The sequence below is a fragment of the Ciconia boyciana genome, chromosome 5 (assembly GCF_034638445.1).
Source record: "Ciconia boyciana chromosome 5, ASM3463844v1, whole genome shotgun sequence".
NCBI classification, from domain to species: Eukaryota; Metazoa; Chordata; class Aves; order Ciconiiformes; family Ciconiidae; genus Ciconia; species Ciconia boyciana.
The window spans coordinates 34,432,876-34,446,347 of record NC_132938.1 but is presented as its reverse complement, the minus strand read 5'-3'; the positions used below and the strand labels follow the sequence as shown (position 1 = coordinate 34,446,347).

General features: G+C 35.3%; 1 protein-coding gene across 16 annotated transcripts in view; it reads right to left on the bottom strand.

The window, feature by feature from the left end:
* Positions 1-13,472, bottom strand: part of PCM1 (pericentriolar material 1) — a 45,320-nt gene that overhangs the window by 25,780 nt on the left and 6,068 nt on the right. For 8 of the 16 annotated variants that reach the window (XM_072862198.1, XM_072862203.1, XM_072862205.1 and 5 more), the window contains exons 4-15: positions 12,852-13,124; positions 12,088-12,258; positions 11,784-11,900; positions 10,321-10,509; positions 8,172-8,349; positions 5,722-5,831; positions 5,078-5,294; positions 3,616-3,814; positions 3,150-3,326; positions 2,277-2,434; positions 1,850-2,064; positions 68-222 (exon numbers count right to left, since the gene is read on the bottom strand). In XM_072862198.1, coding sequence (XP_072718299.1) covers positions 68-222; positions 1,850-2,064; positions 2,277-2,434; positions 3,150-3,326; positions 3,616-3,814; positions 5,078-5,294; positions 5,722-5,831; positions 8,172-8,349; positions 10,321-10,509; positions 11,784-11,900; positions 12,088-12,258; positions 12,852-13,124 — 2,159 coding nt within the window. The remainder of the gene's footprint in view (positions 1-67; positions 223-1,849; positions 2,065-2,276; positions 2,435-3,149; positions 3,327-3,615; positions 3,815-5,077; positions 5,295-5,721; positions 5,832-8,171; positions 8,350-10,320; positions 10,510-11,783; positions 11,901-12,087; positions 12,259-12,851; positions 13,125-13,472) is intronic. The other 8 variants (XM_072862206.1, XM_072862215.1, XM_072862211.1 and 5 more) reach the window with 3 other exon arrangements.

The window sequence follows — 13,472 nt, the reverse complement described above, 5'->3', positions numbered from 1 at the left end:
TAACTGCATATTACTTGGCAAGAAGTTGCCTAAAGCATGATTCTACTATCCTTTCAGAAAGGCATACCTTGCTTTTTCATTCAGTCCTACATCTTTTTGTAACTTCTTGGTACTAGCTCGGACATTGTTTGGTTGTTGCTTTGTCTCTTCCATCTCACCCAAAAACAAGTCACCAATATTAGATGCATTTGTAATTGTTGCTTGAGGTTCTGGATCATCATCCTAGAAAGATGTCAGAAAGGCAGTTAAACTATTTTCAAGTTGATAAACAAAATGTAACAAGTTTAGTTTGTCAAACTCATTTTTCAAAACTAAACAGTCTGAATAGCTTTATCTTTAGTTCAGATCATAAACTGAGAAGTCATCATCTTCATGGCATCATGACTAAGATAAACTAAGTTAATGAGAGAATTTGAAGTTAAAAAGCTCACACTGTTGAAACTTCCACTATAAATGCAAGATAACGTGTCTCATTCTGGAAGCATAAACCACTTGAATTGTATTTTATGGCTACGACTGAGTGGAGAGGAACACACAGGCATGTCAAGAAACAAAGGGGGAGGCGAAAAGAGGAATAGGAGGAGACCAAGATGAACAAGATCGCTTAATTACTGTACTCATTAAGTTAAATGTTACTATTAACAGCTTAAAATAAAAACAAAATTACTCTTGAAAGTTAATTCTAAAATATTTGAGAAAGTCTTCTACACAGTTCTCTATTCCACTTTTCTTGTTTTCATAATTTTTGTATCTTCATTTCTCAACTTAAATTGAAAATATTAAAGCTGTAGCCACTGCTGCTTTTGTTTTCCTACATGATCATTCTTAATACAGAACCTGCTGAACAGGAGAGATCATCAGTGACCAAGTATGACACAGCTGCGCCGACCTACAGTACCATTACTGAGTACATACAGATACAAGCCTTGTAAATATGAAGGAAAGATTGAAGATGTGCCATTAATTAGGTTATTTATTAAGGAAGCTACTGTATCATCTCTAATTCTGATTTATACCACTGTACATCTTTATCTATTATCTTTAGTAATGATAAAAAACAAGCCTGATCCAGATGCTGAGAAATTTCTGACAGCAGTATAATCTTGAAATAACAATATAGTGTTTATACTGTTGCTATTGTAAAACATATGTTCTAATTGAGACTGATTTTAGAGTTCTCACATAAAGCCTTTACATTTCTGATACACCTATGTGTATTCAGTATACAGACATTACATTAGATGGTGTTCAAATGTGAGCATTCTGTAGGGACATTAGATTAATGAAAATGTTTTTAATAAACATCACTAAATTAGCATAAGATATACTAAATTAAAAACACTGTAAATTCATAGCTGGCGCTCAAGAGTCTAAAAAACCAAAAACATCCCCCCCAAACCCAAAGCAAAATACCCCAACTTGAACATGTTGCAACATCCGAAGACTTTAATCGAAAACAAGTAATTTTTCCTCACTTATGAAAAATGTTGCAAAATCTAGGATTCAAGAACGAAAACTGAAGAATATTCATTGTAAGCTTAAAACTGTAGATCGATTTTTTTTTTTTTTAAATTAGACTTCTTGGTTCATATCTTGTAATCCAGTGCTAAGGCTAAGTATTAAGGCCATTCTACTGGTAGGTTAGCATCCCCTAAGAAAATTCCAGATTTGAACTTCAGAAGTATCACCCTTGACTTCAGAAAAATCAACCAATATCTCTTTTTCCCAGCCTAAAAATGAGCATTTTAAATGCTACACTAAGCAGAGTGTTTTTCCCTATTAAAAGTTATACATTACATGAAATAATGAATGCTACCTTTTTGTGCACACATTTATATTCATAAAATACCTGCACCATAGCAGCAAGGTTTTGTAACTGTCTAAGTTTCTGTTTTGCAGCTATAAGCCTATTGATCTTCTGCTCGAACTCAGCATCTCCAGCAGCATCACCCAGGCTGCTTCTGTGACTAGATACAGAATCTTCACTAACTCTATCTTCTTCCACTTCATCATCTTCACCTTGGGGCAGGTGGGTATCTTTGTCACCGTCCCTATTATGACAGTCTGGAGGCAGGGAGAGGAGGAAACAAAACAGTACCAATGACACATTATTGAACTTCTGAAGTCCACTGTAATTACTAGACGTTAGAAAAAGATCAGCTTAATGATTACACTCTTGAACATTTTGCTCATCAAACAAGGTTCTCCCAAGTTCTGTGTGGCTATCAGAATTATTTGCACTAAGACTTAAAATTATAGAAGACTTTAGAACATACCTAGAGTAGAAGACATTTTTAGAGTCCTTATATTAGCAGCAGATCGGTTATTTATTTCACAGTCTGTATTAAGATGTCTTCCATCTCTGTTATTAGTTCCACACTGTACATTTGAGTTGCTATTTATTTCACTCCAACTACTGATTCCTTGAGGGTTTCTAGGGTAAAATGCATTACTCATGTTAACTTTTTAAGAACTGATATTGATGGAGTCCATTTTATTAACTGGCTTTTATGGGAATGTCTCCTGACCCTTTTTAGGAAAAAAAAAAAAAAAACCCCACCAACAACAAAAAACCCAACTCCATATAAAACCAGTCCAAACATTTAGAATTTCTCAATATCCATCTCTCCAATAGATTTTTAAAATATTGTTGTAGATGCTAGATCTACAACAATACAAGAGGCTTTCAAGGTATATGTCTGTATTATAAAAGCTTTATATGATTATAGCTAAATTAGTATTCATTTCTGCACAGTGAAGATCCTTGATGCACATAGTTGCCCTGTTAGGCTATAGCTCTAAATGCCTCTCTAAACTGAAGTTTGTTTTTATTCCAATTCTCTACTCTAGGCCTGTTAACCTTCTAGTGGAATTCCATACGCATAATTCAGTGCTTAAACCCAAAGAAATTATAGATTTTGAAGTCTCTTATAGTGATTTTCTAAATTTCCAATCTAATCTACATTTGCTATATAAGTAAGTTACCAAGCACAAGATTATTATTAATCATCTGTATAAGAAAGCTACTTCAAATGAAAAATTTTGGAAAGTTATTTAAGTTACTTATGGTTGACTGAAATAATGTATTGCTTCAGGAAACTTGTAACGACTTAGCTACAAAGATTTAGGATGACAAAAATTATGACAACCTAATATTTGTAACAGGCTGTGGATCCTCATGGTCAGAAACACTTTCTGATTCTTCTGTTTCTTCCTCTTCCTTAGTGTTTTCATTCACAGCATCTGTCATCATATCAGATGTTTGCTCATAGTAGTGAACTAACTCACGTAACTCATTCAGCCTCTTACGAACTTCATTTAGCTTCCTGAGGAGAAAAAAAGAATATGCTATGTGTTTTGTCATATTAATCAAACCTATGTAGAGTTGAAAAGTACATATATAATTTATAGTTCTTAAAGTTTACTGCCTTTTTCCTAGCTGTAAGAACCTTCTGCTCAAAGCTCTGAACTCATTTAACTATCTTGGACCATTTACAAAATGGTCTATAACACTAAATTAAGTAGATTAAAGTATGAAATGGTTTCTTAACGCAGAACTTATTAAAAACACTCAATCACTAAAGCACATCATGAAAAAAATTAAAGAACTTTTACTGAAGCTTTTCTGTTGGATTTAGATTGTCATCCTCTTCACTCTCATTCTGAGAAACCAGGGAATCAGGAGGATAGGGAGCAGATGCCAGGCTATTCGATTCACCATTGACAACAGTTACTATGCCTACAGGGCCAGAAGCAGCTGAAGTTGTACTTCTTTGATCAATACTTCTTTGAGGAGAACCTGAAGCAGGAAAAACTACAGAAAAGAAATATAGCTCATAAGAACAACTTGCAAAAAGGAACCCACTTAACTGAATTATATTAAAATGTAACTATTTAACTAAATATAACTGTAACTATAACTATAATGTAAATATAACTTCTTTTCTTAGAAGAACAAAGGCTTTTGTCTTAAGTTTCATGGCATGCAATGCCAATAGGCAGAGAGTAATAAGTAGCTTTTGTAAACAAGACTTCAGCCAGTTCCTTTTAGCTTTATCAAACTTCAGAAGTGGAAGCTTTCATGCTGTGAATCTGCCCAAAGAGTTCTTTTAAGGGTTTATTTATGGCTGAATTGGGGTGGGTTTTTTTTGAAATTTAAGATTTCAACATGATAAAAAGAAAAATCCCATCAATTTTTTTCCTCTGCTAAGCTCTTTTGTCCATATGCTGTAGAATGTAGATTTGAGATTTGATGTTTGCTTTTTCCAGCTAGATGAAATCATATCCAAATGCATTCATATTATATGCATTAAGTACATGTAGAAAGACGGGGGTATAGTAATGTAACTATTAAATCAGTCTGCCCTTCTCCAGAAGCATGCTTCAAGTGGCTTATTTCTTAATGTTAACCAGAATACGCTGTGATCAGCCCTCAGAAATTTCCAGCTCTAGGACAAACTTCACCAGTACAAAAGTATTTCTAGAAATAGAAAGTGAGAGCAGCAAGTAGGCCCACATCAACACTTTAAGGAGAAGAAAAAGCCATCTAAGGACCAGGACAAAACTCTAGTCCATTCATACAGTTAAGTTCCTCTGGTATGGCCTATGATCGAAGTCCCTGTGACTAGTACATGAGAAAGCCTTTTGACAGTGGACAAACAAACCCCAGAACTCCATAAAGCTATTAGCATCTGAAGTGCTGAGTACATAAATACAGATGTACTGTAATAAAAATACAGAAAGTTCAAGTTCATATGGTACACTCCACAAGTCAAATGTTACAGACAAGCCTTGAAGAAAAAAAAAAAAACCCCGTCATCACATCCTCCCATTAGTCAACTTTGATGTTATAAACCAAAGTGCTACTAGCAAAAACACTCATCATCATTACTTGTAGAGCTCTCCATTAAGCCAGAAACTTACATACCATTAAAAAACAGGTACATAATATTGCCCCAGCACAGCTTTATCACCTGCATTCCATTAACTAGTTGCAAGTTGAAAGACCATGTTGCAAACGTGCACATTAAAAAAGTTGTATTATTGAAAAGATACAATTCTGCCTATATTTACTTACAGGAGGAGTTATTTAGATGTTGGTCACGAAGTGTATGAAGTTCTCCTAACAGTTTGTCCATTTTTTGCTTTTTACCCTGCAACATTCGCATCTTGTTAAAAAGCTGTGCCTTCTCATCTGACAGGTGTTCGGACACTGAAGAGTTTCTGCTTTGTGAAATCTCTCTGGTAAGTGAAAGACTTTCGGCTTGCCTTCTGTTGTCTGGCACAGACTGTGTCTAAAAAGAGTAATTTCATTTTATTCAGAGTACTATGAAAAAAGCCAAATAAATTGTAAGAAACAAAAAGCCCTCTTATAGGCTTGCTAGGCTCAACACCAGAACAAAGAACATTATAAAGGGAAACTGATACTGAAAACACTCTCATGCTATCCCAATTATACATTGAGTTAATATATAATTACACTGCAATACAGAAACTACTTCTCTGGACTTCCATGGAAAACTCTGAGACAGAAAGCACAGATCAGTCAGCTAATAACTCTTAAGAACACGAAGATGCCGAGCTTTCAAGTTTGGAGGAACCCTAATTATTCCACTAGCAAATGCACACAAATAAGCAAGACAAATGTTTAACTGCACTGTTCAAAAGAATAAGAAAAGACAGACAATGGCAAAACTTACACAGTGCAATCCAAGGACTGACCTGAGAATCATGAAGTTGGTTGTGAAAGCGCTGAATTAAGTCATTCAATTCTTCATTCAGTTCTGATGTGAGGCTTACTCCTGAAACACTACCTGTAGTCTCTGTTACAACTGGGCGTGCAGAAGAAGAAGGAAAAAATGTAAATACTTTTCCATGGCGATGAAATAAAGGCTATTTGATAAAAATGTTTAGTTTAACAAGAACATCAATATACTGCACCTCTTAAAATACAGCAATTATTTTTAATGTTGTGTCCTTCCCACCAATTTTACTCTTGAAAGATTACTTCCATTACAGAAATACTAACAAGCCAACTCACAGCTCCTTTGTGAAGAACCATACAAAAGGACTTTGTAAGTCTGTTCTGTGTTTTGCTAAAAAGGTCAGAGCAAAATGGAAACAACCAAGTTGTCTAGGGTTGATGGAAACATTTGCTTGTTAGAAAAAAAATTGTTACTACTTAGTGTACCCAAACTAAGAACAGTACATGGAATTTTACTTCCTTAAAATAATAAATTAACAACACACCAAGCTTTCAGCTTTGTATAAGTTGTAATCTTTACAGCTGCTTGAACAGAGTCTTGGGGGTTTGTCCTTCAAAAAGCTTTGAGAGGAATACATTAAAAAGAAAGCTTTTTTCCCCTCCCTGAAAGCCCAGATTCAAACAGTACTAAAATATGGAACTGATAGTTGAGACATCAAAAAAACTCTTTCTTTTTCCCCAAATATGAACCAATACTTCATTAGAAAAATCAAGCACAAATATTATTTTCCCCATAGATCATGACTTTGTAATCTGCACAATAAAGTTTTACTATTTTCAAATTTAAAAACATTTATTTTGCCCTATGTTGAATTTGCATCTTTGCATTTCCTACCCTACAGTTCTGGCACGTACCACATCTTTAAGTCAGTCAATACAAACAGCAGTAAGAAACTGTTATTAAGAGTGACATAAGTGGAAACGTGAAACAAAAACAACACCAAAGAATTAAAAAAAATGAAGTTCTAATTTATCGTAAGTAATCCTATTTTCTACCTACTTCATCTACCCACTCGTCATCAAGATGGAGTTTTGTATATTTGCGGAAAGAGGAGAAAGCAGATTCCATCATAGGTCTACTGCTGCGGACCAGATAGCAGAAAAGCAATTCCTGAAAACCATTTAAGAAACAAGGAAACATGTTTCAAAGGCACTTGCTTCTCTTGCTCCTGTGGTAGCTTTCTAAAAGCTCTCTACTTACCAACTTCTCTGCTTCTCCTCCTACACTAAAATCTAGAGTTTTCTTAACTAGTTCCACCTTCTTTCCTATAGTCTATCAAATCAAGGACAGGAGAAAAAAGCAGGAGGAGGAGCTCATCAGAGCAAGGAACCGTAAAGAGAGACTTTTTGTAAAATGTAGAAACCAATGCTTATATTTCTGCAAATGAAGCTATTTTAAATACAAAAACTAACTGTACTAAGAACTGCTAATCAAGCCTAATGGCAACTCTGATGGGGAAGAGTCATAGAACAGTAACACAGACTGAATCTGAACTTGCTCAGTGCAAAAATGTCATTCCCTACAACTGCACACACAACTGTACCCCATTTCCAAAGAAAACTGAACAGGATTTAGGGAGGGGTGGGGGGCAGGATGAGTTTCCAACAAACAAAAGATAATTCACATGTCAACAGTGCACAAATCAAGGAAAACTGTCTCCCTTTCAAGACTGAACTCTTGAGAAAACAACTCTGCTGACAACCAAGCAGATATCAAAAAGAAGTCTCTGTCCCAAAGACAATTTTTGAAAAGTTGGGAATATATGAAAACAAATTAGAAGAATGCTTTTAAACTGAAGGTTATAACATAATGGTGGTGCTCTATTATCAGGACCATGCCCCCAGTTTACATGCCACAGAATTTCAGAGTTCTAGTTTCATATTTACTTACGTAACTGCTTTAGCAACTTCCTCCTTTCTTTTACTGGATAAACCATTAGTCTACCAACAGCTACTAAACTGTCAAGCAACCAGCCACCAAAAAAAAAATTCCCATGAAAAAGCAAACAAAACCTCAAACTACCAACTGCCTATAGCCAGAAGGATGCAGAAAGGGAGAGAAGACTCTGTATCCCCCACTCCGATTCTTTCCTTCAAAGGCCTGGCACAATGATGGAGTGAGAGGCAGACTCCTGATCTGACGTGGTAAACCAATTCTTAGGAGAAAACCCCACACTTTTAGGATTTTACAAGTAAACCACAGAAATCAGCTGTGTGGTTTTTAACTGACACATCATTTTACAATGTTACATTGTCAACTTTTTTCAGAAATAGAAGCCTTGCAGTAAAATTTTTAAAAGTGCATTTTTAAATAAAAAAGACTTTTTAATGTGTATTCCACAATTCCAGCTTTAATCATTCAATCAGCATGCTAACATACTATCAAAGACACCATTGTTCCACATACCAGAATCATCCATGACAGCAATTGCTTGCTCTGCTTTATGCTGCAAAGCAAGAAGAGCTGCCTGTCTTCCTTGAAGAGCCTTCAATTGCTCCTGCTGTTGCAGCATCCTTTTCAATAGATCATGCTGCTTCTTCAAGTTCTCCAACTCCTCTTTAGCTTCCTGTTGAGGATCTCTGGCCTGCAAGATATGGAAGAACATTACCATAATCATGACAATTTATTTGTTGAGTACTAGTGCCAGAAGTGTCAAAACAAACAGGACTTTAATAGAATCAAACAGCCTGGTTAGTGTAAAAAGGTGAAAATGAAATGGCTTCACCTTTCTGGTAGTCCTTTTCAGTCTAAAAATTTTAGACATCCAACAGGGAAGGAGCCTGTACCACCAAGACATGCTTACCACTCCTGGGGGTTAAGTTTTCTTTAGAAATCCAGTCAACTGCCTTAACATGCCCAAAGACTAACCCAAGCATCCCTCTGTCTTTTGAATCATAAAAGAGGGCATTAAGTTATAAGACTGGTAAAGCTAAGCAAGATAAGGCATAGTATAACGGAGCTACATATAATACAAGACCTAGATCAATTTACTGACCTAAAATCTTTAAATTTTCAGCAGAACTTTTTGGGCAGTTATTCTTCTCTAACCTATAATGTGTTTAGTTTTGTATGCTATATTTATGCCACAGATACTAGAATAGACCAGATTTAGGTAAACTAATTTCAAAACAAAAACATGCACAGAACCCCCTCTATACCATATTTTCAAACATATGGAAATAGATCTGAAGGAATGAAAGCATGTTGGGCAGTTAAAATACATTGAAACTAAGTTATTTTCCTCATCCTATCCTAAATAAAAGCTGGAGATTTGCCCCAAAACTTTCATTCAAGGATTGTCAGCAAATTAAGTATTTTAATGAGACAACCACAGTTAAGATCCTGATCCTATCTGAAGCTGGATTATTGCACTATGCAGATGAAACCACGGAAAAAATTGCATCCTTTTGGTTAGGAGTTGACAAGTATTTAAAAAAGAACATTAACTTAAAAGCATCATCTTCTGTCCACATAGTGCTGAGTTCCTGAAGTACAAAATTCTCTCAGTCCAAAACTTCCGCACCAAATGTCAGAATAGAAGCAGGCATCTTATTAACTAGTTCTGGGTACTAGGGAATGCTCAACTTTCCAGCAGAGAGAGGAGAACACATCCAGAACTCTAAACTTCTCAAAGAAGCGTCACTAAAACATGCACTGCAACTGGCACTGATCATTCCTGTCGAATTTTCATCTTATATATAAAAAGCAGAGTAGAGGTAAAATAGAGTACCTAATGAAATCAACACAGGAAGGAATGAGGGGAAGAAAGGAAAAAAGGGGATGCATCTCAGTCTTGCTCACCTATTAAATAATGCAAGCTTTTTCTTAAGTACCAGATTTGCTTAAGTTCATTAAAAGCATATAACGAATTTGTCAAGCTTAGTCCTACATTTAGGCTAATAAACTTGACAAAACATTTAAGGCTTTTATTTTATGGAAAAGAAATAATCAAACTTAGACTTTTTTTTTTTAACATCAGAATAAGAGACAAAGCCATAGAAAGGCTGACAACAGATAACAAAAGAAGTTTTACACTCCAAGCCCCTTAGTCTTCCCTCTTCCAACCAAATATTTATATAAACAGCTATACAAAAACATTTGTGGAACAAGTTAAGGCTACTATTCTCTCATTTATTTTCTCTATATGGTACTAGCTTAAATTTGCATTGACAGACTATTGGTGTAAACATGACAAGTGTCTGAAAGTCACATTTACAATGTTTTCCCAGAAAGAGAACAGCAAAACTGGAAGAATCATCTACATAAAACCAGAACACCTGCTGTACAGTTACATGTAGTACTTCCTCTGTCAATGTTGACACTTCAGAAGAAAAAGTTGTCAAACATCTCTAAAGAAAAAAAAATCTAGGCAAAGAAGATTCATTCAGTGAAAAGACAGCTGGATAAGCATGCCAAATGGGAACATTCACTGTAAGTAACGGATACATTTGAAGCAGTTAACAGGAGAAAGAACAGAAAAAAATAAAAGAACAAAAAAAAGAACATCAGCATGTATAAACCCTATTTGGGGCTAAAATAATATTTTGAAGTGTACCTTTGAAGGCAATCCATGTTCTTGGCTATTAATCCTACAAGGCCAGATTTCCCTGTCATTCAGAGCAGCTCTGTCACTTTTCCCTTTAGGGCTTCGTGTAACATCAATGTCTGTAACCTGTTCTTGTGAAGCTGAATTCCCTAGTTTGTCCTCAATGCGGGGCCGAATGCTCAAACTAAAAGATACCTCCTTTATTAAATAGTTTAGTATGTTAGATTTTGAACATGTGCTCCAACTTAGCATGCATTTTTAAGTTACAAACCTACCCACTTATATCTTCTCAAATAATGAAAATTAATATAAAAATCTACTAAAGAGCAAACACATTTTTAGTCGTTCTTAAAATTTTCAAAACAATAAGGCTCCATATAGCAATCAACCTTATAAGACTAGAAGTATTCATTCTGCATGTAATATATTCAAGCTGCATGTAAAGATAAATTAGATGCAAAAGGAATAGCCAAACATAAAACTAAAACGCATTTTGCAAAGATGAAGAACAATGCAAGTTTACATGCATACTTCTTAAAAACTGTACTGGTCTTTTTCTGCATTTTTCAACTTTTTTTTTTTTTAAAGTTAAAAGTACATCTTCCATGTCTAATTTTATTTTTTTACAGGGATAGAAAAAGTTCTTACAAAGCTAAAAACAATTACAAAAACTTCTTAATGTTTTAACTGCTGTTTTACTTGCAAGCACGTAAATTCTCCTTATCTGTAGGACATTCAGAGTACTAACTGGCTAAAAGAGTACCAACTCTCTAGTACTTTTCCTCAGTATAGGAGTATTGGAAGATGCAAAACAGTTGTTTTTATGTAATAAGATGTAATAAGTTGTTATTAAAATGCTTTTGTATCTACTACAAGAATTGTTAACCATGTTAATACAAAAGCTTTTATAAATAGAAAGGAAGATTATCTGTGTATCTCAGAATAAATTCAGAACACATTTTCTGAAAGGTGCTCATCTCTGCAAAAAAGGAGAGAAACTTCTGTGTTAGGTCAATAGTTCTATCATATTACTAGGAAGATGCTTGGGCAATGGCCCACTAATGACTCATTTCTAACCCTCTCCTCACCCAACACCAGCAAGTTTTCCCCACTATCAGAAATAAAGTTATAGATGAAAAATCATACAGAAAACTATTCCTTCCTACATCAATCCAGTGCATGCTCTGCCAAAGTAAACATTTAACTCTTCATTCCACTGTGAAGAAAGACTAAATATTTTTTAAAACTAATCAAGATACATTGTCATTGTGACAGAATCATTCTTTTTTTTTCCCCATATAAAAAAAAAATTTAAAATATCCACACATGCATGAACACCTCCTGAACAGAGTGCTTGGGGATTTACTAGTTTCTAATTGAACTGTAGATTATGACACTATCACAACAATCACAACAAAAACAAAACAAAGTCTTCATATTTCTAGCACCTTAATTACTAAAAGGCAGCTTACCGTGGTATCTGAAGCCTCAGACTGCACATCAATGTTTAGCGATGTGCTCTCACCTACAGAACCAGATCCCACAGCTGAATCTATAGTCCGAACATCATCCTCCTCATTTTCTCTAGCCTGAAATATTTCATTGGCATAAATCAAAAGCTATCTTATATAAGTAAAAATGGGGGCAGTAAAAATGAATTATGGAAGGTACTACGTATCAAAACCAACACCCCCAGTAGCACCATCAAAACATCAATGGTCAACTCCTAAAAGAGCTTACAGTGCAGAAACAAATATATTATGTTCTCAAACTTACAAGCATCTTTTGCAAAAATCTCAGATAGGATTTCTCCTGCTCTTTAAGGTGATCTATAAGGTGTGATAAACGCTCAACATTGGCCGATCTTTCATTTTTCTCTACAAGATCATCCCGCATGGAGCTGGCCTTAGCAATATAGTCGCGAATTTGAACTAGTCTGCTCACAATCTGTAAAGACACTGAAATTACTGAATGCATTCAGCTACAGCTTTAACGTATTTAATGCACAAGACATGGTGATAGCAACAGCAAAGTAGTAATTAAAGGAGTGACATACTAGTACTTTCAATCCTATAAGCACACTTCTGCAAGTGGTTAAAAGTCAACAGCTTTTATAAGGATAGGTTTATCCATGCATGAATTTGCAAGGCTGAAGCATGGGGCTTCTTGTCGACATAGGCTAAAACAGAATTAAGCTCATTAACATATGAAAATATTCATATTAACATACGAAAAAACTGTCAGAGTATTTTCTGGAACTGTATAAAAGAGAACCAACCTCTAAGATGAGAATTAATACTGCTTCTGTTACCAATAAGCAGATTTCTAAAGAACAATACATTATTAAATTTCGTTTCACATTTTCCTCAAGTTGCCTTTTAGAATAGTGGGAATATAAGCATTCCTAATAAAGATATAACAGTTATACTTTTCGGAAATCTAGAAAGATGCACTGGAAAGTAACAAGAGTCAATATTCTAAGTTCTATTGACTCTTTCTAAGAGTCAATATTCTGCAGACTTTATAGGGTATGTAAATACCTGGCTACTGTCCATAGCTGGTTCTCCCCTTCCATCTTCTTGAGCAGAGGCTTGACAATTTTGCAAGAAATCCTTGCTTAGAGCAGCTCCAAACAACTCTTTACATTGCACTGATACCTCACTTTCCTTTTTTTGGGAACCTGCGGCAGGATCTTTGCTTTTGTTAGTGTTTATCTGCAGTGACAGGAAGTTGAATGGTTTTTTGTTTTCATTAAGTTGACGTTTGTTGTTAGCAGCTGTTGCCCTCCCTTGAGAATCACTTCCAATGCTTCTCTATAAACAAAAAGAAGAAAGAACAATTGCTTTATTTTTTTCCTCCAATATATTCTCAACACTGATTAGTCTCACTACTTGGATTAACAGTTCTGCAGTACTACTAGACTGATTTTAAAGTTACCTTACTAGTCACTGACTAGCCAAAAGCTAGCTAAAGACAGTGCCGGTGATTTTTGCCATAGAGAAAAGAAAGCAAGCAAGCCCACCCTCCCAGAACAGCTGAGAAGCAAAAGGGTTCTGCAGTTCCTCAGAGCTTAGTTGCCCATCCTTGCTGTGGCCTCCACCTTTACTACAGTGAAAGGCATCCTACTGCTCCAGGCACATTTGAGAGAGTAACAATAACAA